The sequence below is a fragment of the Amblyomma mixtum genome, chromosome 1 (genome assembly GCF_055824585.1).
Source record: "Amblyomma mixtum isolate Tamu chromosome 1, ASM5582458v1, whole genome shotgun sequence".
Taxonomy (NCBI): Eukaryota; Metazoa; Arthropoda; class Arachnida; order Ixodida; family Ixodidae; genus Amblyomma; species Amblyomma mixtum.
In genome coordinates, this window is record NC_143012.1 from 198,908,853 (window position 1) to 198,934,762 (window position 25,910).

At 43.4% G+C, this 25,910-nt stretch overlaps 1 protein-coding gene across 1 annotated transcript in view; it reads right to left on the reverse strand.

Moving 5' to 3' along the window:
• LOC149370514 (MAM and LDL-receptor class A domain-containing protein 2-like) overlaps positions 1–25,910 on the reverse strand; it is a 187,835-nt gene that overhangs the window by 10,754 nt on the left and 151,171 nt on the right. Inside the window, exons 47-57 of the mRNA XM_089577899.1 lie at positions 16,729–16,836; positions 16,325–16,483; positions 15,031–15,136; positions 14,315–14,465; positions 13,585–13,678; positions 12,469–12,579; positions 11,126–11,376; positions 9,925–10,156; positions 5,534–5,656; positions 3,789–3,925; positions 2,227–2,341 (exon numbers count right to left, since the gene is read on the reverse strand). Of these exons, the coding sequence (XP_089434025.1) occupies positions 2,227–2,341; positions 3,789–3,925; positions 5,534–5,656; positions 9,925–10,156; positions 11,126–11,376; positions 12,469–12,579; positions 13,585–13,678; positions 14,315–14,465; positions 15,031–15,136; positions 16,325–16,483; positions 16,729–16,836 (1,587 nt within the window). The remainder of the gene's footprint in view (positions 1–2,226; positions 2,342–3,788; positions 3,926–5,533; positions 5,657–9,924; positions 10,157–11,125; positions 11,377–12,468; positions 12,580–13,584; positions 13,679–14,314; positions 14,466–15,030; positions 15,137–16,324; positions 16,484–16,728; positions 16,837–25,910) is intronic.

Sequence of the window (25,910 nt, forward strand, 5' to 3'; positions counted from 1 at the left end):
TAGAGACTAGAGTGTCTTAAAGGTTAAGAGGCTTCGGAAAAAGTGCGGAAGCACGTCAGGACATTGTGCTGCTTGTGAGTTGTGGATTTGTGGCAAGGTGCGCAGCTTCTGGCAGCAAACAGAATATGAGAAAACAATGACATTCTTTACGCGCTTCGTTACTGATTCCTTTGTTGTAAATATTTAGACAGGTTTGTACGAGTGTAAAAGACGCGTTGTACTGTAATCATCAATTTGCAGCCAGCGCTCAGGTGAATAATGACGGGAAATTTTTTTAGTATTTTTGTCTACTCTCCAATGTTGTTTGGGCTGATTAGACGGATGCTCTTTCTGTTTAGAGTAGTGAATAAGTTTTGTCTCGTCGTCTGAACTGCAGGCTGCTGTTGCGAGCTTGGCTTGATAAGCGAATCCAGTAAAGAAGCTGTACTGCTCAGTGCGGGCCGCCAAAGGGTAAACGTTTTTGGCTACTTCACATATACGCAGTGCCTAAGACTGTACTGCAGTCATGTTATAGTTTCGCTGAGGTAGAAGCTATAGATATATAGCCCTTCAAAATGTAATAAAAATATAGTATTTTATTAGGCACATTAACAGGGTAAAGTTGCTCGGACAGGACTTGTTCTCAGTGAACGTGAACTTTTTATGACAAGTGATGCACTCCGAAGCGCCTCTTATTCACTGTTTCGCTGTTGCTGCTCGAAGCTTTTCTCGGACCCTCATTCGATGACTTAAAACTGGGCGTAATAAGGGAGTAATTACGTGTTGCTTACACCCAAGCGCAGCCAAACAACTAGTGAGTAAAGCTATGCAGCTTTCTCAGAAACATCGCAGTTAAAGTCGTCCTGGCCCGGGATTCGAACCCCGGATAACGACTTCACCGGAGCAGTCACTCTTTCAACCGAGCTAACAGGGACGGCAAGCTTATGGCATGACGAGAGCGAATTGATCAATAACTCCAAGTGGGCAAGCTACCTCAGCAACTTGGCAAGCTACCACAAGCTTACTGTCCAATTTAGCTGAATTGGTACAGCGACTTATCCGATGAAGTGGTGGTACCGAGCTCGAACCTCGGCCCAGGATGAGTTTTTCTGTACCTGCGAAGTTTCTGAGAAAGCTGTGCAGCTTTCCTCTCTAGTCCAACGGCTGCGCTTGGGTGGATTCCCCTAAACATTTGATCAAAACTGTGGCGTAGCTCTAGCCCCTGGTGAACTCGCTTCTTTCCTCGGACCACCAAAAGTTTAAAAGAAAGTTTTTAACCAGTTTTAACAAAATGGCCAGCATTGTAACACTATCTTGCCTGTCATTGAAGTCGTCGGAGTTTTCTGGGTCGTCGGTGCCTCAGGAACTGCTGCTGTTGTTGAGGCTGCGGTTGCTGTGGTTCCTGCAAGAACAATTTTTATTTAAGACAAACACCAACAGGATGGTTGCCATGGTAATAAGCTATTGCGGTTCCATGAAGCAGTGTTGCGATATGCATGCAACATGCTTGCGCCGATCGACAACCGCGAGGTGGATAACAGATTAACACGCCACCTGCCATCGCCACCTACTAGCGGGTTTAGATGGCGTGTGAATAGCTGCGCTGAAATTTTCGATTATCAGCTATCGCAATCACATTTAAGTTTCTTTAGAAGAACAGAAAAACATGCGGCTTCAGTCCATGATCCTGCTGAGAACCGTACACATATTGAAAAAATCCTTGACACCAGGGCCAATATTGGCTGTGCAATGAACGTCCTTCAACTGCACCTTAGCACTTCATTGATTTAAAAATATTAATTTATATTCGATTGAGTCCAGTAATTTTCTCCGTAAGGTGTAATAGCACCCTTGTAACAAGCCCTGCAAGAGGCTGTAATACAGAACGCCATCGGCTCGGCTGGGCTCTGGAAGCAATTCCTTGCAATCTGTTCTACCCGACTAATAAAAATAACTGGAACTTATGCATATTTACGAAGACAAATGTAGGGCACAGTTACACTCTTCACTTTTCTTCTAAAATACGTCACTGCGATTATCATGATGCACATATCCTAAACAATTATTGCTTTCTGAAATGAGGACTCGTACCTTTATAAGCTCTTGCTGAGCAGGAGTAGCATGCAAGGTTCATAACCAGGCAGACCTCTACTTTATTCCTGAAAGTTTCTCGCTCTCCAGCTGAGTGGCTTTTGTATGTTTTAGAGTACACGTGAATTCATTAGATGACATCAGATCAGTACGTACCAGGCTGCGGAGGGCTCGTGGGAGGCGATGGCACGTCGCATTTGCCAGAACGCACATCGATGTCGTCGATAGCAACGTCGCTAGCACCTCGTCCTGTTCGCCCAGTGATCACAATCTGCGGGAGCGAAGGCCAAAATAAAACTCTGTCGAAAGGTCTGAGCCACTACGTACAAAAAAATTAAGAATACATATTCATCTCGTCTTCTTGCATTAGATTTACCGCACCAATAAATTAGTAGTGCTGAAAAGGCGCTTTTTTATCATCACAGCAGCTGAATAAGTTCATCAGCACTCATCGTAGTGAAACGCTCATCGTAGGGACTAAATAGGCACTGGGTGACAAGTATGTAAAGTAGTATTTTCTTCGCCCCAATGCTCCAACTTTTGACTCGTGTTATTTTGGGCAAAGATTGAACCCCAATGGAAGCGGTTTTACCTTGCGTCTTATTCGACCCCTCTTCAAAGCAAAAGTTCAACGTTGGGTCCCCAAAACTTATTATGATGCAAGAGTGGCGAAGGATACTGGTCTCCTCCTACACTAGTTCTTCTCCTCTGGGTGTACTGTGCTCTTTGTTTGTTTTCGCGCACTCGTGACGTTACGCCAAACAGCTGGTACTGGTAATTTGCAATGCTGGTTTTGAATCCAACAGTTTTCTTGATTTTTGCAATATTTGTGAAAAATCCGAAAATAGGATGCTCAGCTGGAGTTTGAAGGACGGCGTAATTATGACGCACTTTGCAGTAGATTTTAGTTAGCTGAACGTATTCCAAGCATGGTGAGAACTAATAAGTATTGTGATCTTTTGGTCCCTACGCCTATTTCTGTAAGCTAACAATATTTTTCACAGGATGGCTTCCTGACTTATTAGAAGCTTTAGTTATTGCGATTTCAAAAAGAAAATGGCGCTCAAGACGTTTTGCTGACGCTTCATTAGAATGAAACTTCACTACTCAGGAAGTGCCGCAGCCGTAGAATCAGGTGCACAGCTGACTGACAACAGTACAGAAACAGTGCGCAGTACAGGAGCGAAGTGAAGAATTGTTAGCTCATTATGTATGTCTCAACTCAGCTCCAGGTTACTTGGGTAAATAAAATGCCGTACGTCCATGTACACTGTCTTGATCACCACTAAGAAATCATCTTCATTCCTCACTTCAGCTTCTGGTCTCAGAAAATACACAATAGTTACTTTAGAAAGTCTAATTTCAAGTATAGCAAGAAGACATTCCTGACAACGTTGCTATTAGCTCAGAAGCCTCTGCTGCTTCTTCGATATTCAGTGTATTCCAGCAAACAGCGAAGTGCTGTTTCAAGGAGATTGCAACTCAAGTGTATGGGATGTCATATCTTCATCAGACTACAAGGGCCATGATTTGCAGCATCTGGTTGAACCATGGCAAGAAAGCATTAACACAAGCATATCAAATGTGTCGACACGCTTTGAAGGTAGCCAGAAGAAGCTAAGAAGATAGCGCATCACGATGGCTACCTAAATTAATATTTTTGGACGTTAGAACCTCTGTGGCTTGCTAAGACTCCTGACACAATATCAGGCGCTTACCGAAAACTTGGAAGGGGCGTCACTGCGTTCAACAGAAAGTAGGGACCATTCATTTGTGCCGTTGCCTTCTGCCACCACGGGCTGACCAGATGGCAGGCCAGTCTCGTCAACGAAAGAAACTCCAAGGAATGCTCCCGCTGCAGAAAGAGAAAAAAATTAATGAATGATGGGGAATTAGTCTCAATTTCTTTCAAGCAGTTGCTTGGGTTGCAAAATATTTGCAGTAATGGTAAGAAATTGGTTTCAGCCACTGGTCTACGAAGAAGTGAAGCCCTCCTTACCAAGTCTGAATTTTATATAGCGGCGGATATTGTGCAAGGAGTAGACAGGATAATTTCGGGGGCATAAATGCACCAGGCCCTGCCACCATTTTTCTGAGCTAGCTTGAAAGTAAGGATATGCCCAGGACCATGCTAAATAGAAGTTGCTTGGCCTACAGTGGTGCATACTCTCTGTAGACATAACAGATGCTGGCAGGTTGAGGGAATATCTGCATACCAACTGAATACACTGTATATAAAGCGGCTAGCAATTTACTAAAAAGGAAGGCAATATCTCCTTCTGAAACATAAACGTAAGCACTTAGGAAATACGCGAAACAATCTAAATATTCTGACTTCTTCCTTGTCCGACCCATTTTTCTGGAAATGCAGTCTGTCGTGTTATAATGAGTGGCAGGACTTCAATTTGATGAATATGATAACTGATGTTTTATGCCATATGGGCTGCATGGACCATCCTGTCCCCAGTCGAGTGATCCGCTTATAATTGGGTTGCTTTGTGCACTCCATCGTTTCCAGAGTATCATTTGTCGATTAAATGTCCTTCGAAATCGGCAAACTTGATGGCAATGCCTTTATTAGTCTGTGAGCTCCCACGAAGAAGCAACAGAGATAGCGGAGTGTTTTCAAGCCCTAAACTGAAGAATATTATCGCCTTCTTTCTTCACAATATCTCCGTTCTGTTGAAATATGCATATTACTACATCTTTCACACCATGGTTTATTGGCTGGCTCATCACCATCGGTCACTAAAAAACTGTGTGCAAGGATTAGTGCTATATGGGAGCATTAATCATTGCCATCCAGCCAAGCACAGCCACATGGTTACACGGCAACATTTGAACAAGGAATAGTCCTGTACTGGAAGTCTGCACAGGATAAGCTCCTTGACTCATTAATTTTGATCGATGCACTTCCGCTATCTTAAACTGACTTCAGAATGTGCAGCTTGCGTGATACTTGGAAGGCCTGTATAGCTTATGTGGCATATCCGTACTTCAGCATTTAGGATAATCAATCAACCACACGTTAAAGAAACTGTACGTACGTAGTTGGAAATATAGGGCTTTCATACCGGGGGTTCCTAGTGTACCAATATTACACACTTCCCTCTTGGAAAACAGAAGCCACGTGATGGGAGTGAGAGAAGCCAACAGCCACAGAAACCAAGTTATTTGTTAAACAGTCTCCAATGGATCCCTCACTGAAATTGAACTTGAGATACTCCATGCATTGCAATTCACTTTATGGTGCATCACGAAAGCTGTTAAATGCAGTGATGAGCGTGGCGCGATTGATGCAGGCATAATAGACCATAGTTTTAACATCGGTGCGTAGTTAAACGTCCTCAAGACAGACGGCTGGAAAGGCATGTGATTGTTAGTGAACGTAATACTATATCGACAGGTTATTCCTGCCTAAGAAAGAAAACAATCAATTAGGTACAAAGTAAGAGTAACTTACATTGTTTTTTCATAAAGTAGTAAACCTTGAAGCACACGTTGGGCCCCAAGGACAACACCTGGCTTTGCAGGCTTGCAAGCCGGAATTTAGCCAGGTCCTCGGCGTCCAAAAGCAGATAGAACCCTGTAAAACAATAAAGAACACGTTCCCTCATAGACACCATTCTGTGCGGTTTAACGCGCTCTACAGAAGCGTAAAATTACTCAAGACCTACAAATAAAAAAAGCTGAGATCACTGTGGTAACCCGCTTTGGAGTAATGCGAAAGCAATGACACTTCCTCATTTCAAGTTGCTTTTTTGTTATAATAGATTATTTAATTACCCAGTTCATTGACAAAAAAAAGTATTTCATTCACCTTAATTCAGAATAAGTTTACAATTATTTCGCATTTAATTTACTTTAATTGAGCCCTAATTCGCCATAAAGTAGCATTATGTCTTACTTGAACCACGTTAATTCAACTTAATTCATAATTAAATCACCTTTATTCTCAATTAATGCACCTTAATTTACTTTAATGCACTGTTGAAACTTTCTATATTCATGAGTTATTGATTGAATTTTGATTAACGGCATATTTACCCTCGTTTATTTCAGTATTCATTCCTGACCTTGAAATTTGGCGCCAAGCGTTGGCTTCGCCCACACTTCCGTTCACGTGGTCCCACACTTCCGGCATTTTCAAATTTGGCGCCACTACTGCTCTGGCCCCGCCCACATTTTGAACATATTTGGCTCTAATTAAATAACTATTCATCCGATTTCAAAAATTTTGTTAGCGTAGCATCCTGACATCAGCCTCTTTTTATTATAACCACTCGTTTTAAGCTACCTCTTCCGAGTTGCCCCCAACTGCTGCCGGCGCAATTTGCGGACACGACCCCGCCGACATAGCTTAGTAATGCTTTCGCGTTAATAATAGATGGCATAAAAACAGTAGTTGTCCTAGCTGCGTTAAAACATATCTGATTACTATAAATTCACTTATAATCCTACAAGGACAGCTTTGGCAAAGAGCATCATGGCTATACTGCTAGGTGTTTACAAGCGGGTTAAAACCTCAAAGAAAACAGAACCACGACCCACATTTATGTCAGCTCTTGCCGTATTGAAGTATTGATCGAGGAGCCAGTTGGTTAAAATTAAAAAATAAACGTCTGCACACTCAGCGCAAAAGAAAATATTACGTGGTGCAAGACTTCTGCTAAAACCTCGTGATTTCGTTATCCTACGTTAATTCTACCTTCTTTCGTTTCCTTTCTGTCTTTTTAAATTATTACAATTCCTTCCAGTGTCCACCCTATAATTCCAATGACATTCCATTTCAGCGCTTGAAAAATCAATGTTCTGCAACATATTTTGGAGTTGTCGCAACTCTGAAATTAACCAAGGTTACATGTTTTTACAGTCTGCTTATCGGGATCTCCTTCCACATACCACGGCCGTATTTGCTTAGTGTTTCCAACGGCGCCATTCTTCAGCATATTAATCGTCCAGGTCACTAAACCTACCCGAACTAGATTTGCGTCCATCGCGATCCAGCACTAGCAAGTACCGGAAAAAATTACAGCTCCCATTCAGTATCGCGATAGTTAACTTACGTAGTTCTCCGGGGCACAATATAGAAAAGTGTGGACATCATTTTCAGCCACCAAGTAAAAACTGACTGTTTGTCTCTGACTGTTGTGACCTGATTATGTACGTTTTTTTTTTGCTTATTTGTGTCTCTTTGTGTTGCTCATTGCTCTGCCGTCTGATATTTTTCACTTCGGTTCTTCTAGAAGTGTCTCTTAAGTGTCTGCCATTTAGTCTTGATGGCTACGTTTGCACTAAAATCCGTCTGCGATTATTTGGTGCTTACAGTTTTTGTTTTAGATATCAAATGTTTCAGTGGTTGTTTTCGTTTTCCTGTAGTACATTAGGATATAACTTGAGATCATAGCCTACGCTGCACTGTTCAGCCATTAGAGGTGCCGCTACAGTCCCTTCCTTCAGGACAATTATCAGCTATAGTTGCTTTCCTTTTTACTGAAGTACGAAAATTTTCAAATAAACCAAACTATAAATAAACTCTAACGAAGGAAAATTGAACAAGCGTTTTTCTACAGAGGCACGGTCTCGGCATGCTCTCCACGCTTTGTTCCTTGCCTGAGACTACATCCACCAGAAACAACCATGAGCCACATCCACTGTGAACATAGAGGTGACGAGATTTAGCTAGTCCTCAGCCTCGCATATACTACATCCAAGAATTCGTAATATAACACAATTTCTGATTTCTCGTGAGATAGCAATTTACATAAGTTCCCGATATTTATTATTAGTTGTCTCTAAGCCCTAACATTGTTTCACATCAATAGTCCTTATGTTTTACCGCACAATGTATGGTTTGCGATCCATTGACCAATTTGCTCATTTATACCAGCGCCAAAGAGACAAAGAGACTATGCTCGAGTTGTTAATGAATTAGCATTAAAGGCGGTGAAGCCGGGCCACTGCTCTGAAATATCGGGGCAATGCAAGTGGATGATTTCAAACTTTTTTTTTCTTTCTTCACGAGGAATTATTGCAAGAAATAGTCAGTGAGACTAATCGAAGCAAATATTAAGAAATTACAGCAGTCAATGCACTCAAAGCAAAGACTTCATTCACTTCATTCTTTTACTACACCAATGAACCATTGTTGCCCGTTTTAGTAGAGAAAAGGCAGAAGAGACGAAGCCGTTTGGGCTTTTCAATTCAATAGCGCCAGGACTGCACTGAGGAATGTGACACGGCACAAAGTAATCGTCTGAAATATTTCAAGGTAGATGAGAAGCATGAAATGTACAGCACTGCAAAACGGAATCCCTGCATTTTACTCCACCTTAATCTCAAAATTGCATTTAACAGCGCAGAGATATAGTCGGAAATATAGAAAAGTAGGAGCCCAACAAAAGTTTTTCGGGTATGTCGCAACAGTATTAAATGTTTCTTAATCGTGTTAACCAGCAACCGATTGTCCCGATACCACTATCATATTCTTAATGCGCAATATTTGCTGTAAAATGACTCGTCAGAGACCGATACAGCAGTGTACTCTGTCTTCATAACACAATGTGCTCGATTAGTATGAACGGTATGTCTTTTAATATCAAGCAGAAAAAACAAGGGCATGAAGCCACACCCCAGTGGTACTCTTAGCTTGATATGTAGACGCAGATGTTCCAAATAAAAAATACTGTTGATATTTTCTGAGAAAATATTTTTTGAACCCACATAGGGGAATGCCAGATATGCCCTATGATTCCACTTTTGTTGCATAAAGTGGCCAGATTAATCATTGCAGATGTTTGCTGAAAACTCCTAATATTAAACCGTGAACTTGCCAGCATTTTTTATTGTTTTATTTTTGCTATATTACCCTCTCCGTGTGCACCAATTTCCGCCTGCATCAGGCTAGACCTAACACAAATAGGTCTTCTAGATCGCTTACCCCAAGACGACGTGTGCGTCAGGCATTCGAGCGGTCAGTAAATCACCCGCAGTTTTCGAACGCATGTTAATTTGCTCATCTCCCTCCACTGTCATTAATTTAGAGCACTGTAAATTTCGGCCGCGCTGTTTAAAGCCAAACGTACCCCAATTGTACATCCCATGTGAAGCATACCAATGATTAGGCCACCTGAATTTCCACTGGTCTCTACCTCTGCGCTCCGATAATTAGTTCATTATTTAACAATGTCAAATATATACAGTTCATTACCTTCCATACCTGTTCATTCATCAAAGTTCTTTCGTCTTCTGTAGCCACACACGGTTGGTAACTGAGAATGGTTTTTCACGGCCGAAGTATAAAAATTACTCAAAATTGATTCCGTCCTACCATCACAGACCGTAATTCCTTGACATTATCTTCAAAATAGCAGCCTTTTTTCACGCCTGAATTGTTTAAAAGGTACGCGAAAAAGATTCCATGTAGTGTTATGTATTTCGAGCGCTCATTAAAATCACCCCTAATTTGTGAACACACGCTACTTTCCTCGCACTATAATTCAATTAGAGTTCTGTAAATTTCGGTCGCATTGCTTGAAGTCATATTTACCACAAGTGTGTGTCAAATGTGAAATATACCACAGAGTAGACCAACTGAATTGCCACTAATATTTACATCTTACGCTACGAATATTATTTCAACCTTTCACAACAGTCAGATATATATAGACTCTTTAAAAATTGTGTAAGCGCTTCAAGCAGCTACTTCCAAAAGATTTTCTAGTCACCAGATGTAGATCATATCTTGGCATGTAATCGTAATAGAGCGTTCATAATAACACCAACTGACGCACTCCCTATTCGACATTCGACAGTAGCATGCCTCATGAATAAAAATAGAGCACACCATCTTACCATCTTCGGTCCCAAGCGTGTGATCCCTTTCGACGCCGGTAGAATTAGACACGGTTTTGCCCCTGTGCCGATACCACTGAGCGTAAGAGAGGTCTCTGCTGTTGTACCAGTTGCACATGTCTTCCTCGAATGTACAGCTGCCTGGGGACGGACAGGTCTTCTCGCTCAAGCTGATGTCATCCACAGCGACTGCAGTGCCCGGGTCACCAGATGTTGTTCCTTCGAATACCATCTGCGACAAAATACGTGAATCACTTTTACGTGAACTGCATCCAAGTTACAACGTCCCTGGCTCTCGGCGGAAAGGTACTAGTGCTAAGGACATATACCTGCGATACCAAGCAGGCGAACTGCATTAGGGGAGCGCATGCATTCCGCACAAATTTCCAGTTTTCCAGTGTTTTGTCCCACTAAAGTCTGCATTGCTCTACAGTACTGAAATTTCCAGGAAGAAGTTGTTCTGTGGTAAAAGACTTGCAGTTACATTACACTATAGCTCTAGCGTAGCCTACCACAGCTCATTAACGATTTCCGTCTGAAGGGGGAAAAAGTTGAGAATCGGAGCGGAGAAAGTGTTGTGCTAAAATGGTCACCCCTTTTAGTTGTCCTCCCAAATGCTGCGCTGCGCGAACACTGTCAAGTTTCATGCGAACTTTTAAGTACAGCTGCGTAACCTCGGCCGTCGATGGTTCAGCGATGAGTGGCTGGGGAAAAAAGCGTATTTCATCTATCAGAAAGAGGGCACGTGGCGCTGTATCGTAACGAGGCAAAAGTTTATTGCCAGGTGGGAAGCACTATATCATCAGCTGTAGGCTGCTGATTTTACGTTGCGATGCTTTTCGTTGCCCCCTAAATTCACGAATTGCGCGTAAATCCTCTTGACGCAGCTGTCTTTATCGGAGCTGGACATTAGCAAAGAGTGGATATTCCCATTGCACACAGTGAGGTACTCTATTTCTTTTTGTGGGTCTGTGCAAAACCATGTCAAATATGACCCCAAGAGAATGGCATTGGTTGCTTGCAGGCAAAGCATTCGTATCGCTGCGTACAGCAAATGAAGCATTGCTGCCTGACGGGCCTTCATTCGCCATTATGTATCTCATCACAGAACATTTTTCTGGTGAATAAAGTTCAAAAAGCGGCCAGTTATGCGCAGGAAGAAAGCTTCCAAAATATCAGCCTTATTATACTGGCCACTCACCGTAACCACTCCTTTTGAGTTGGACAAACCGACAGCTGCCGAGTACCAGCGCCTCATCGGGACCTCAGTCGTGGTTACGCTCCAGAGAGACTCTTCCGGACCCTCATCAGAGGCAAGAGTGACGTTCAGTGCTTGGACCGTGCTTCCCGACATGAAATACCAGAAGCGCAGGCACTTGTGGCGAGACGTGTCGTACCAGCCCTGCGGGCTCACCATGCGGCCACTAGGTGACCTCACGAAAGCAAAGCTACCTGCAAATGTGTGGGATGAAACAATGAAAGAAGGCACCAGACATTGGATATTAGGTGACAGGAGGCTCGAACGTAAACAAGGCATTCGCTGAATAATATTAAGTGGAGCACATGCAAAATCGCAGAGGGGCAATCTGAAGTGTTGAAACAGCGAGCAGTACGCTACTTGTTGCTTCAAATTTGTTCTCTAAAAATAGACTTCAGGCCCCATGGCAGCACAAGTTTGTTTTAAGGGTGCATTTGCTGCAGGTAAGAAACCTGTACCATTGCCTGGGAACATGGCATGAACGTTACAAATTTTACAAAAATGCGACGCTTTCAGCACGCATGCCTGGTCGTTACTGGGCACTCAGTATTGTGTGAAGTGTGTTTCAGTTTAACGGAAAACTTTTTGAGAGGGTCAGTGCAACCAACAACGACACAAGGAACGTTTGAAAGGCGATAAGGAAAAAACTTCTCGCCTTTGGAGGAGTATAATTTACGCCTGAAACTATAACCACTGGCGGAAGGGTTGCTTAGCATGTCCAGTATTTGGGACTGACTACGGTTGCCCATTGTTTTGCTACGGACAAAAATGGGCGCGCCCGGTGCCAGAGTTATTGTGCTAGTGTTTTTGAAGTTAACTCCTCCACTTGAGAGCAGGCTTCGAGTCAGCACAACCTTATACAGGGAGGTTTCTAGCAAGCCCTTATGCAACATTCCAGACACCAGGTTGCACTAGTTCGGTACTTCGGTAAGTGCTGTTTAGTCTTAGCAGATGGGCTCTTTCAAGATGTTTTAAAGACACCGTGGAAGCCTAAACTTTTGAATCATTTGGTTTTCGCCAGTTTAAGCTATTATGAGACAAAAAAACCTCTTGAAGCCTTCATAAAATATTTCCCAAAGGCAGTAGATGGACATTTCGAACTCTGGCACCAAACAAACTGCGAGATAAATAATTGTGGAAATGTTTTTAGTGGTTGCAATTCGGGCGGTATGAAAATTATGCACAGTCGAGAGGTTATTCGTACTCCCTTCACAAATCTGTAAATCTACTGTGGGGCTCGGAACTGACAGCTTAGTGGGTAGTTGATTTTCAGTTCCTAGTCTTACCTGAAGGTGTCTGGGTGCTGTAATCGGACTGGGGCAGCACTACACTCCTTCCGCTTGTCCGCTCCCAATTGTGCAGTTGCCAGCCACAGGAGCCAGACTCGAATGTGCACACTGCATTCCAGCGACGAAAAGAAAGCAAAATTTTTTCATGGAATTTGCGTTTTAGATTTGAAAGCTTAATTCGAAAGCATAAAGTTTTTTAATACTTTTCTAAGGCAGTGACTAGGTTGGTTTCTGGAGGCAATGTGCTGCCACCAAAGAAGCTCTTCATCATAGAACACCAACATGGTGGGAACAGTTAAACGAAGAGTGAGGTATATTGTAGTGATACGGATAGCTATCAATTTCTCATGAATGAGATTGGTGTTAGAGCACCTACCTTGTATTAGCCATTAGAGCAGTGAATCAGCGAGAGGAAAGGGTGGCTGTAACTTTGTTTACACGCGCCACAAGTAGCCGTAAATATCATGGCAAATTGGATAGAAAAAACTGTCGCTTTGGAATATTTATGCGCCATAAAATACCACTTGATATTTTGCTCCATATGAAACCGTTCTGAAGGTATGCGCCTGGCTAAATTTCATTCTTCACATAGACTGAACACTGGTTTCACTATGCTGCATGAATGAGAAACCGTCGTGGCTTCGTCGGAGTTCGAGATAACAATGAAGATTCCCATGGCCTATATATACCTTCGACGTCAGCGAGGTAGAGCAGCGCGAATTATCTGTTTATATACAAATTAAGAAGCGAACAGATATTATTATTATTCTTTCGAACAGCTCAATTCAAGTTTTAAATTATTCATTTCACATGTGAAAATTAATATTTCCTTGCACATGACGAGTGCTGAACAACGGTAGCGGCATTGGTTGCGTTAAGAACGCGCTATGGAGAAATGGCCGCAAAAAACAAGCACGCCTAATCCTTCATCTATGGCGCCACAGTTTCCTTTAACCGTTTTCATTTGGTAGCTCTATTCAAGCAAAATGAATATCCTGGAATTCATTGAGGGTTCCTTATTTGTGTTCATGGCGCAAATTGTCGATAATAATGGAATGCTTTATAAACTGGACATCTGATAACGCTGCAGGATGGTCTGAAACCAACACGTACCTTTTTCGTTGTCGCACTGGCTGTCCGTAAGATTAAAGTTGTCAATAGCAATCATGCCAGGATTAGCAGTGTTCAAAATGGCCTCGAATACAAGCTGCAGTAAAAAAGTTGGGTTTTATTTGCAACATCTTGTTAGAGCTCATCGGAGGTAACAACGGCAATCTTGAATACAAATGGCTTATTTCAAGCAAACCAGGCTGCACAAAGAATAATGCACGGTCAATCTGTGTTTTGAATACCTCCTTCTGCAGAACACCTTTGTTTTATGCAAAGAACGCAAGAGAACAACTTGTTGCTAGCGATACCGCTCAGTGTTTTCACTGTGTTTTCACCATTCGATGCAGAGAATGGCTTCTTCTCAACGGACAGTTGTACGAACGGCTGTATTCTTTCGCTCATAGTTAAGGTTCGCTCAAAGTTAAAGAGACTAACTTGCCACACATTAGACTTCCAGATGGTTCACAGGGTGAAGAAAGAGCGAATATAGATCAAAAACTTTGGGCGATCCAGACAGTAGTCACGGCGAACAAGTACAGATTGTTTTGGCTGCTCCTATGGTGCATGTGCATATGTCCTGCTGTGCAAAGTGCCCTTCACAAGAACAATGGGTTTGAAACGGAGCTTTCATCTTCGAAGGTTAAAAGTGGTGTATTTCATTCTTAAAATTTCATAGAAGAGTGTTAGTTGCTCTTAAGACCGCAAAGAGCCAACGATAAGTAAGAGCTCTTACCTGATGAGGGTACTCGGAATGCAGCTGGACCTTTCCTTGGTTCCAGTCTTTGCCTTGTGGCCCTTCACGGCTCCACAGAACACTCCTGGATCCGTTGTTGACGCGCCGTAAAAGATTGAGCTTCCCAACGTTCGGGTGCCACATGTTGTACCTGTGCCAAAAGTACCAGCATTAGTTCAACTGCACCAGCCTGAACGCTAAGCATCGTGGCGAGAAGGTGTTAGTTAACAGTTTAAATTGACGCGTTTTATCAGAAACAATTTTTTTATATCTTTCACTCATCAGGAGCGGTCAGTGTCGCTGCCTCTGGTTTTCTTTAGGAGTACCGAACATAAAGTGTTGAGGTAGAACCCTACTTTATACCCTGAATATTGGACAATATAATGAAAGAATAGTATACGCAATGGAAGTAGTGAAAAAAAGAGATCACTTTAACGGTTGGTGCCAACTGGGAGGAGGTAACGATTACTGAGACCAGATGAAGGGAATATCAGCTGGAGAAATGTCTCGGATGTGATCAGGATATCACATTATGCTTCTAACAAACCATTTTGAATCGAACATTTGGAAATTGCATAGGCTATTTTGTGCATATTTTCATCATTTTTAAAATATTTTCGCAGAGATCAGCAGATGCCCCAGCATACCAAAGGCGCATGCAATCGCCTATTCATTTGAACAACGGAAAGAAGAAAATGACGAAAATGTGGACTTACCAGAATGTGAAGCAGCGACCAGTGTCGGGGGTCGCACTCATCTTGATGGAGACCAGGTGAGCAGTCGCAGGAGTAACATACGTGTTCCGGGCGTACAAGTATGCTCCTGCATCAATCCAGGAGACAGTGGTGCGAATTAATTTGTAAAAAGATTGTTCTCCGTGTTATGCAGAGAAAATGAGAACATCCATGCACGATGATCAGCGAACCTGAAAATCAGCCTTCCGTGCTTCTCAGACTAAACTGCACGCGGCATCAGAATTTTGTTTTTGCTATAGATTTCGATCAAACGCTTCATAGGTGTGATGTTCAGTGACGCACGGTAAATTTTCCAGAATAACCAACGAATAAAAACAGCTAACAAAGAAACTCGGGAGCAGAGAAACGTGACTTTAAAAAGTATGTGATTTTTTTTTAACAGCATACATCCGGATGCAGATGGTAGTTTGTAGGAATCTTCAAATAGTGGTATCCTGTGCTACAGTAAAGCACGTAACAGTCCGCTGCAGGGCTTACGCAACTTAAATGGATGCCCCAAAACGTAAATTAGTTGAGAGTGCAGGAACCTCCTAAATTTAAAAAAGAAAGCCTCTGCATACTAGTAAGTATGTAAGTTCAGATATCTGGCTTTAAAACGACCACGTTCAGTTAACAGCACGTACAATTCTAATGGGTTGGTTTGGTTTATGGGGTTTAACGTCCCAAAGCGACTCAGGCTATGAGGGACGCCGTAGTGAAGGGCTCCGCAATTTTCGACCACAAGGGGTTCTTTAACGTGCACTGACATCGCACAGTAGACGGGCCTAATCCCTTCTTTGCTCATGACTAGCGCGGACGGAAGTTGTAGACGGAAGCTGTCCACAAGAACTGTGCATCATAAATTATACGGTAACCAAAATAAAATATAAAAAGAGATTCAGCAACAATTGATACGCAAAAGGTGTGTAAAGAAATAAAAATAAATACTCGAAATAAATAAGTATCCGGAAGTAAAAAAAAATAAAAGTTAGGAATGAAATTAGAAATACATAAAATATGAAAATGCCAAAATAAAGCCGAAAATTTTAAATTTGAAAAAAAAAACATGACACAAGAAAGGAGAAAGAGAGGAAAGGGAAAGGCTTTCGCATTTCCGCTCTCAACCAGACTTAAATGCAATCCTGGAATTTCTATGCCATCTTCACAGTTCAACGCATAGGGATATTATTAATAAGCGCATGAAGGGTTAACCAACCTATGGCGCAAATTGTTAATTCAAATTTCAAAATTAACGCATGGAAACATTTCTCTCTACCTTCATGGGACGCGCTGCCTGTTGGCTGCCATCTGAATGTAGGATTGTTGGGGCCGCCCGCATAATAAATCCAATCCCTGTATCCAGCCGCTCGCTCCGGAAACCAGCCGCAGTCTTGTGGACTTGACAAGTCGCAGCTCACCATTCGTGTGGCCTCCCCTGAAGAGCAAGCATATGAATATTTCCATGATTAGGCAGGCTGACCACAAGTTTGGATTGGGTTTTTTGTCTGCTGGATTATTATATGCTCACTGCTAGAACATGTTTGACCTCACTTTAGTTTCTGTCTTTTTGTTAATTATAAGCATTTCCTTTTCCTTACTATATTTTCTTTATTCACTAGAAGGACGATAAAGCAACAAATAATTCCTGCTGCGGTACAATTCACAGTTTTCGGTACTCACATCCTTCGCTCTCCGTGTCTGGATGACAGTGGAAGTACTCAGGCCGGTCTATGCTAACGCCAACGGTGTTTGCCCGGTAGAAGAACTGCAACAAAACACATTGTTTTACTTAAATAAGGAATGTGGCTAAACCGCCTTTTTTTTTTTGTTTAAGACTGAACAAAGGTTTCAGAGCTTAGGGTACATAAGATAAGCAAAAAGTTTGAAAAAAATTTCATAGAAGAGGTAGAAAGGTGTCTTTTTAGCAGTTTCATTTAAGCTGTTCATGGGGTATGAACACAGATCTTTTTCTGAAAAAAAAAATAAATTTTTAGAAGCAATGTCACAAGAAAACCGTTTTTTGGAAAGAGATTAAGATTAAGAAAAATGGCGAAGGGCTGACCGAGTACAATATCCTGCTTGCGGCCCTGCACTAAGAACGAGGAGGACTGCCGCTCAGAAGAGGCGAAATAGAAGGAAGTGGAGAGCGCTTTGTTACTGTGGGGGTGAAATTCGAACAGAAAATGCCACGCTGTGAGAAGTGACCAATAGAATTCCAATAACGGAGGGTGTGAGGCAGGAAGACGCGATCTCGCAACTGCTATTCGCCTGTTTACAGGGGGTATTCCGAAGCTGATGAGATTGCCTAGCTAGGTAACTCAGGACATGAACTGCAAAGCATGACCAATGAGTTAGACAAGCAGAGCAGAATGGAGGATCTATAATTTAACATGCAGAAAACCAAAGTAATATTCAACACTCTACCACGGGAACAGCAGTCTGCAATTGGTTGCGAGGTGATCGAATTAGTAAGAGAGTGTGTCTATTTAGGGCACGTAGTGACGGCTGATCAGGATCATGAGAGGGAAATAATTAGAATAAGAATGGAGTGGAGCGCAAATGCCTGGTTCTCTCATATCATGAAAGGCAGTTTATGAATATGCCTCAAGAAAAAAGTATACAACAGCTGTATCGTGCCGATACTCACCTACGTGGCAGAAAGTTAGAGGCTAATGAAAAGGGTCCCGCTTATGTTAAGGACTACACAGTGAGCTATGGGAAGACAAATTTATGTGTAACGTTAAGAGACCGGAAGCGGGCAGAACAGAACGGCTGAGGGAAGAAGTGTGGGTTAATGACATCCAAGTCGAGATCAAGAGGAAGAAATGGGCTTGGGCAGGGCATGTAATGTGAAGGTAAGATAACTACTGGACCTTTAGGGCAACGGAGCGGGTTCCAAGATAAGGCAAGCGTAGCAGGGGTTGGAACAAAGTTAGGTGCGCGGGTGAGTATAAAAAGCTTGCGGTGACACGGTGGCTGGAGGTCGCAAAGGACAGGGTTCACTGGTGAGACAAGGGAGAGGACTTTGCCCTGCAGTGGGTGTAGTCTGGCTGATGACGGTGATGTATTCACGTTTGCGGCCAAACAGGACTGTAGTTCGCACACTTCCTTACACACCCTCTCCAACCCTCCGCTCCCCCCAATTTGCATGGGCCACTTCAAGCTCCGGCTCGACCGCAAAACGCTGGGCGCATCCGTCCTTAGTGCCTGCTTTACGGCGAACCTAGATAGCATGATCAACAGCCATGAGGAGATTATGCGAGTTTTAATTTACAAGCTGCGTGAAGATATGGCAAAGAATGAAACTCAGTCTTGGCATATCTCGAGAGAAACTCGTTCAGCTTTTAAGCGTCGACAAGAGTTGCTTCATTGTAAGCACAATTAATCCATGCTGCACAGTTAGCCAGTTGAATTGCAGAATTCTAAAAGGCGCTTCGAGCTTATAGTCCGCACAACACATTACGACATTACAACACATTACCAGAACTGCACAATATCTTAGGTAAAACACCTCTACGCATAGTCGCGGCGCCAATTGCGCAGGGCGGTAGCCAGTGGTATCCTGTTGTGACATTATTCTACAGATAAACAGTATGCTAGCTTAAATTTCTCCGCCGAGATGCGCTACTTACATGAAATTTGCGTTCGTGCTGTCTTCGCTAAGTTTCTTCGTCCAGGTGAGGTTGAGCTCAACGCGTCGTGTTGAACGCTACGCAGGATGCATTTGGATGAATCCGCGGTGCGAAAATACACTCTCACTGATTTTCTGCTGTGCTGTATACTGAAATTCCGGCGCACATAAGGGTCCAGAATAAATCCGAAGCCCTCCACTCGAGGTTGCCTCAGAGCCCACATTTTCTTTTCGGCATACAAAAACTGATCAATCGGTAAATGATTTCTAACCCCACGAAAAAATTCACCTCACCCCTCTCCCAACATCTCGGTGGCACAATCTCGAAGTGCATTATTTATTTCACACTTTCTGCCATCCAGAAAAAATAGTGTTATGTGTAGAACAATTTAGAGAACGTATTTTTCTTGAATTTTCTAACTGTGCATTATTATTCAATGCAGAGCGCATGGCTCTACTGTGTAGACGAGAACTCATGCTACTAATTATAATAGCTGATTGTACCTCTTCTTATATCTGAATACACAGTCACATCTGCCGTACTTAGGGGCTCTTCCCTGAGGATTATTTTAATGGACTAACGTTTTTCTTTAGTTTGTACCATGTTTACAAGTATACTGATCCCTCCGGACAATTTCTCTTTCGTCTGACTTGCCAGAGATATTGGAGGCATTAGGTAAAAGGAATTTTTTTTCTCCTTGATATTTGACGCAAAAGTCGCCCCTATTACAGACGCGGCCACAAAACAATCGGAAGATCAGGCCCGCACAACTACACTAAAAAATTCCAGAATGTTTGCGGAATGCTTACTAATGAGCGTCTTCGCTCGTGCCTGGAGCGTTACCATGAAAGAACTAACGGCAAAAAATTACGGGGGCACTTGAGACTACTTACCTGCTTTGAAAGCGAAATCACTGCTGATCTAATTTTCATTTCCTTTTTACTTTTTAGTTTTAATTTTTTTCCGCTTTTATAATACACCTACTCATTTGCGCACAGTCCTAAGGCAATGCACATACTAGGTTCACCTTTGTTCGCCAAAAAGCTGCGTGGTTTTGTTGCATATGCGTTTTGTGCTCGCATCGCTGGGTTCAATTCCCTGCGCCCTTGGGAAAATTTTAATTTTTCTTTAATACCACACGGAGTGGTCATGGATTTTTGAGGCCACTTTTGCGGTCAACAACGACAACGCCGGGCTCAGTCGCTATGAGCCATACAATGCTTTCGCGATAACAAAATGCGTCAGATCGGCACACAGAAAACAGCACAATACCTAAATTCTACAGGGAGAAAAACAGCACGCATCATATCAGCACGACGGAAAAAAACAGCACAGCCACTGATCAGCACACGGAAAAAACAGCACGGTGGCAGAAAAGAAGAGGGAACAAACAACACTACAAGACAGCGTAGCTCAGTACAATGCTGCGATGCTTGAAGAGTGTATTTGACAGAACTAGTGGTTATGCAGTCCTCGCTTGCGAGTTCTTAATCGCCTATATTTTTTTATATGCGAACTGAGTTCAGCCAACTGAAAAATGTAATTGTCCCCGGACCACCAGCTGCTGTTATTTTTCGCTTTTCCTGTCACTGTCTAACCACATCGTCCGGTAAACTTTAGTGAACTTATCTTCATTGAAACGGCAGCGCAATCGCTCATTTAGTTGTCGCTGAGTGCCACCACGGCCGCTCAGCGACAATTAAATCTACGATGCTAAGCTACGATGGCATAGCATCGTAGATTTCGATGCTAAGCCACGGCCGCTCGATCTCTCCTCCCTTGAAGAGAGATCTAGCGGCCGTGGCTAAGCTAACACACTAGCCGTACAACTGATTGGTTTGGTTTTATGGGGTGTTACGTCCCAAAGCGACTTAGGCTATGAGAGACGCCGTCGTGGAGGGCTCCGGAAATTTCGACCACCTGGGGTTCTTTAACCTGCACTGACATCGCACAGTACACAGGCCTCGAATTTCTCCTCCAAAGAAATTCAACCGCCGCGGCCGGGATCGAACCCGCGTCTTTCGGGTCAGCAGCCGAGCACCATAGCCACTGAGCAGCCGTACAACTGAGCCACTATATGAAGCATAAATATGAGGTTGTGATCTCGTACTTTCGATAATCAGTTCATCAACTGTTCGAAAAACTATAGGTCGTCTGAAAAAAAAAAACCCTCCCTAGATAACAAACACGCAACACTCTGGCGCAGACTACAGACACACACTCTCCTTACACCCCTGAACCTAGCCCACTATCATCCCTCCTTCCCCACTCCATCATGCGCTCTATGCCCAGAACCCTTCGCCTCTTCCCGCCACATCCTTTCCATCTGCCCGGCGGACCCTCCCCCGCGGGACTTAGAGAACCTCAAGACCTGGGAGGACTGGGAGACCCTGCTGCGCTCGGAGGACCCGGCTGTGCAGACCATCGCCACCGGCCGTGCTGCCAGTGTTATGGACCTTCGGAAGATAAACACTTGAGTGCAGTGGGGTCGTGCGGGGACCCTGGGGCGTTCCCCGAATCCCTGTGTAAATAACGTTTCTCTCTCTCTCTCTCTCTGGAAAAAATTATACATGACAGACAAAAAATGGGTTCAAGGGGGTTTAACACCCCAAAGTGACTCAGGCTATGAGAGACGCCGTAGTGAAGGGCTCAGGAAATTTCAACCACCTGGGGTTCTTTGACGTGCACTGGCATCGCACAGTACACGGGCCTCTGGAATTTCGCCTGCATCGAAAAGCGACTGCCACAGCCTTGATGGAACCCGCGTCTTTAGAGTAAGCAGCCGAGCACCATAACTACTGAGCCACCGCAGCGGCTGACAAACAGAAAAGGTGTTTTTCTAAGTACTATGGCGTACAACCTAACCTAACCTAACTACGGCGCTGATGTATAAGCTGTGCTTTATCCCTTGCGATTATGAATATGATAGTTCCCCCCTCTCGCACCGCTGCACCTTACAGCGCTGCGCTGTTGTGTTGCCGTTCCATTATTTTCCCTGCGCTCTTCCGTTGTGGGTCATGGTGTTATTTCTTCGGTGTTAAGCTTTGCGGTTGGGCTGTTTTTCGAGCGGACCATTATGACATGTGCTGTTTTGTCGGCATGGTGTTTTTTCCCTCTGCTGCTTTGCTGCTTTGGCGTGCTACTTTGTTGTGTGTTGTTTATTCATGTCACCAGCAGAAGCTATGCTAGCTTTCATTAAGTTTCGCTATTGCACGACAAGTTTAGACATAATAAATATTTTACGTAGGTATTTTACAGATGGCATCTTCTTTCCTCATTCCCTCATTCTGAAGTACTCTTGATGGGAAAAACCCGGAGGTAAAGAAGAAAAGTTGATGGAATGCCTGCAGCAGCATAGCTATCTCAGGCTTAAACCAATGAAAATAAATGAACTTGGGCGGAAAAAAAAACGTCAAAATATAATTTAGATCAAGCGCCAATAAGAAAAAAAATGAGGCAGGGTACGGCTTCAGCACAAGACAGAGCGAGGGCCGGTAGAGGCCGGTAGAGGAAGTGGCGACGACGATGAATCGACAGTTTTCTGGCTTTCATTGCGTTGGCGGTGTTCATAAAATGCAATGCACGCTTTTCGATTCCAATCACTACTTTGGCAGAGAAGCGAAACTGTGAAACAATATGCCGACACACTGTAACATATAGTCAGCCCGAGTCGCTACAATTGCGGCATCGCAGACTAGATCAGCAACAGCACGGCAGAGTGCGGTCGAATTTTTTTCTAAATTCCATTGGCATGTCTCGATTACAGAAATGATTAGTCCTTCAGGAAGGCGTGCTCGCAAGGACAAGGTGAATGCATGTGCCCCGAACATGCTGCAGTGAGCACTTTTTCGCGCCCCTGAATCTCTGTTTTCGACTGTTAATTATATTCCTACCATTTATTCATTTATTCATTTAGTACAAGAAGACATGCTTTGTTCAAATTGCAGGCCTTTACGCTTTCTTAGCTGCTGACCACGCTACTAAGGCATATTATAACCTGTGGCTAGTAATATTAGCTACGCGTCTCGTTTTGCGCAAGCTGCATTGGATAAAAAGAAAACAGCTCACTCTGGCGCCAGCCTTCCAGTTTCCAACTTTCACTGTGACCTTCGTCCATCTGCCCATATTTCTGCTTCCGGGTATCGTCGCCAATATTGCCATTACTCCACGTGCGGTGTTGTTGGTCGCTGGCGGCAACACTCCGAAGTACAGCCATGAAGAGCCTGCAAGTAAGATGAGAATTATAAATTTGCTTTACTCTACCCATACAGTGTTTTGTTTGCATTTGAATTTCATTTTTATGCGCGAATTTGCACCCTCAGCAGAACCTGAAGTTTATTCAGGCCACTATCCCAACTATAGCCAAACTCCCTACACCCCATGGTGCTTTGAAGTCTAGCCGTAGGACGATGAGGTTAATAGCGAAAGATTCGTTGTTGTCAAAGAGGGGTTCAACCCGTTCACAATCCGATTTCGAAGTATTAGTGGAAAAGCACTCCTCCAGATGCACCAACGCAGAGCAAGAATTTTGTCTTGTGTGAGTAGAGTAATACGGGTAAGCTGGGTTGGTTCGGAGCGTCGCAGCCGAGTAGAGATACGACGAGGAAAAGCGATAAAAGCGGTGGCATGCATATGCAGGTTTCAGAAAAAAAGAGGCGAAGGTGAAGAAAAACACATGCTCACGCATCATCTGCCGAACCCTTTACTGAGGCTGTGCTTTTCTGCAATCAAGCGCATTTATAGCCGGCTGTATTGCTGTTGTTGTTTATGAAACTCGACCAGTTGGCCCTTGCTTACGTCTTTCAACTCTTGTCTCGAATCAATGTTTTATGTACCGGTGAACATAACTGACACCAGTAAATATTAGCATGTTTTCATGCGCCCCTTTGGTGTTGTTTAAGCTTTTGACATTCTCTTTCCCTGTCTGCGCCTGCAGTATCGACCATTACTAAAGTCTGAATCCTGGGCACACCATCGTACTCAGATGGGCGCTTCAAATATATCCATGTGGGACATTCGAATCTGTGTATGTCTCGCTCTACTTCGTTCTTCTGGCAGAATTTAACTTTAAATTAAGTTTGAAAAAAAAACTGGGCTCCAAGGATATCACTAAATTATGTCATGAAACTACCTCCCGCCTTATTACGTCGTTCACTGTTAAAAAAAAAGTTGTACGAAGGTAGTTCCTGTTACTACCCCGCCTTGTCAGCAATACCTTCATGTTACCATTTCGCGGAGCCCAAGAATCTAAAGAAGCACTTCTAGTGTGTGTTGCTGCCGCCACGTGATGCATGTGCAGCATTGCAGCCGCTGATGGGCAGCAGTTGCTTCGCGCTTTCACGCAGAACATATACTACGTTGATGTATCGAATGCTTCATGTGCCCCACTGATTTCCTATGGGCGGCAAAACTCTTCATTGCGAGCGCAGAGAGCATTTTATAAATAAGATGCGGCAGCGTTACGAAAAGTAAGCGTCAGTATCGATATCTTCGTGCACCATTTCAATAGAAGGTTCAGTTTTCCCTAACTAGAAACAAAAATTTCTCTTCTAGTAACGTGGTGTTCGCTAATGGCAGCCGATAGGTACTTGCTATGTACAGCCTGCCACTTGTTTTTAAAAGTTCTGCGCGAGCGTCGACTTCCCTGCGCAGCAGAACATAAATCGGGAGAGGGAACGAGTATGCGCATCAATCGTGCTGCTCTAGCAAGCGTCATCTGCTTAGCTATTCTTCTATGTGCGAAACAACCACAGCAAGTTTTATGGCCGTCTTCGCAAAGCGCTTAGGATGAACTGATGGGCTCGTTGGTTTCTGGCGCTCAAGAAAGAAAGGGAACGCTGGTTTGGTTTGGTTTATTGGGGTTGAACGTCCCAAAGCGACTCAAGCTAAAAGGGACGCCGTAGTGAAGGGCTCCGGAAATTTCGACCACCTGGGGTTCTTTAACGTGCACTGACATCGCACAGTACACGGGCCTCTAGAATTTCACTTCCATCGAAATTCGGCCGCCGCGGCCGGGATCGAACCCGCATCTTTCGGGCCAGCAGCCGAGCGCCGTAACCACTGAGCCACCGAGGCGCCGAGAGCGCTGGTTTCGTATTATAACTACTGCGGGCTTACCTAGTGCACAGTATCGGTGCTACCATGAATAAAATAATTTACGATAGGTTGCTTGACCGGAACATTCGATTACTATTAACTGGAAAGCTGCATATAACAGCGTTGCTTGAAGTCATGTCTTTTCTATTGTATAGGTCGGATCGTGCAAATGCCAGTTACGTGATGTCAGACAATCTATGTGAAAATAATGAAGGAAAACATTCACTTTAACGTGTCCCGAGGCAGCCCTGTAATCATATGTGTGAGAAATAAACTTAAGATACGATACAAGGTGCAATATGATTTGTCGTTACGAAGTATCGGACGTTGAGTGAATACTGTTCGGCAGTTCCTCTGCGGCTAGGAACGTGACTTCATACCTCATACCTATGCTTTATGGATTATCGCGGCTTGCTTGAAACTACATGCCAACAAAACACCATGTTTTTTATCGAAAGCGCAACACTTTTGATAAAAATTCAAGCAGTGCACCCGTGCAACAGCTCTGATTCGTATAGATAAAAGTCTACCCTGTGTTAAACAGGAACATGTGCTGATGTAGATAACTGATATGCGCACTCGGTTTCCAATGCGCCGGTCATGAGCTTAAATTCTGCTAAGGTCATGTTCGTTCAGTTCTCATTCCTTTCTTGAGAATAGGCAATTAGTGGTGTCAAAAACTTTGCAGCCAGAAATTTCCCTGGATATTATCATTGAAATGACTTCTTGTACGGCTGCTTTTTCGTAACGACTGCGCGCCACATTGTAACAAGAAAAACTATTAAACACTTTTCATTTTTTTCTAAATCGACGGAATGTTTTCACAAGCCAGTTCCTCCTAGAAACGTTCCACCACTCAACATCTTTTAGAGTTCATTTTTCGGATGTATGCTAAATGTAAGTTAAGGTAGCTTGGATTACTGCTTTCCAGTGGTGGTATGTTGCTGAAGATAGTAATGTTGCTACACTCAGAGCTAGAAAACGTTATCTGGCACATGCTAACTGCATTTAGTATCTAGGTAGTAACATATTTTACCGGCAGTTGTAACCTCTCATGTCAGTCACTGCGACTGCTTTTTTTTTCCTATGTCGTCTGTAAAACACGAGCTTCACATCATGTTGACGTTCTTTTCA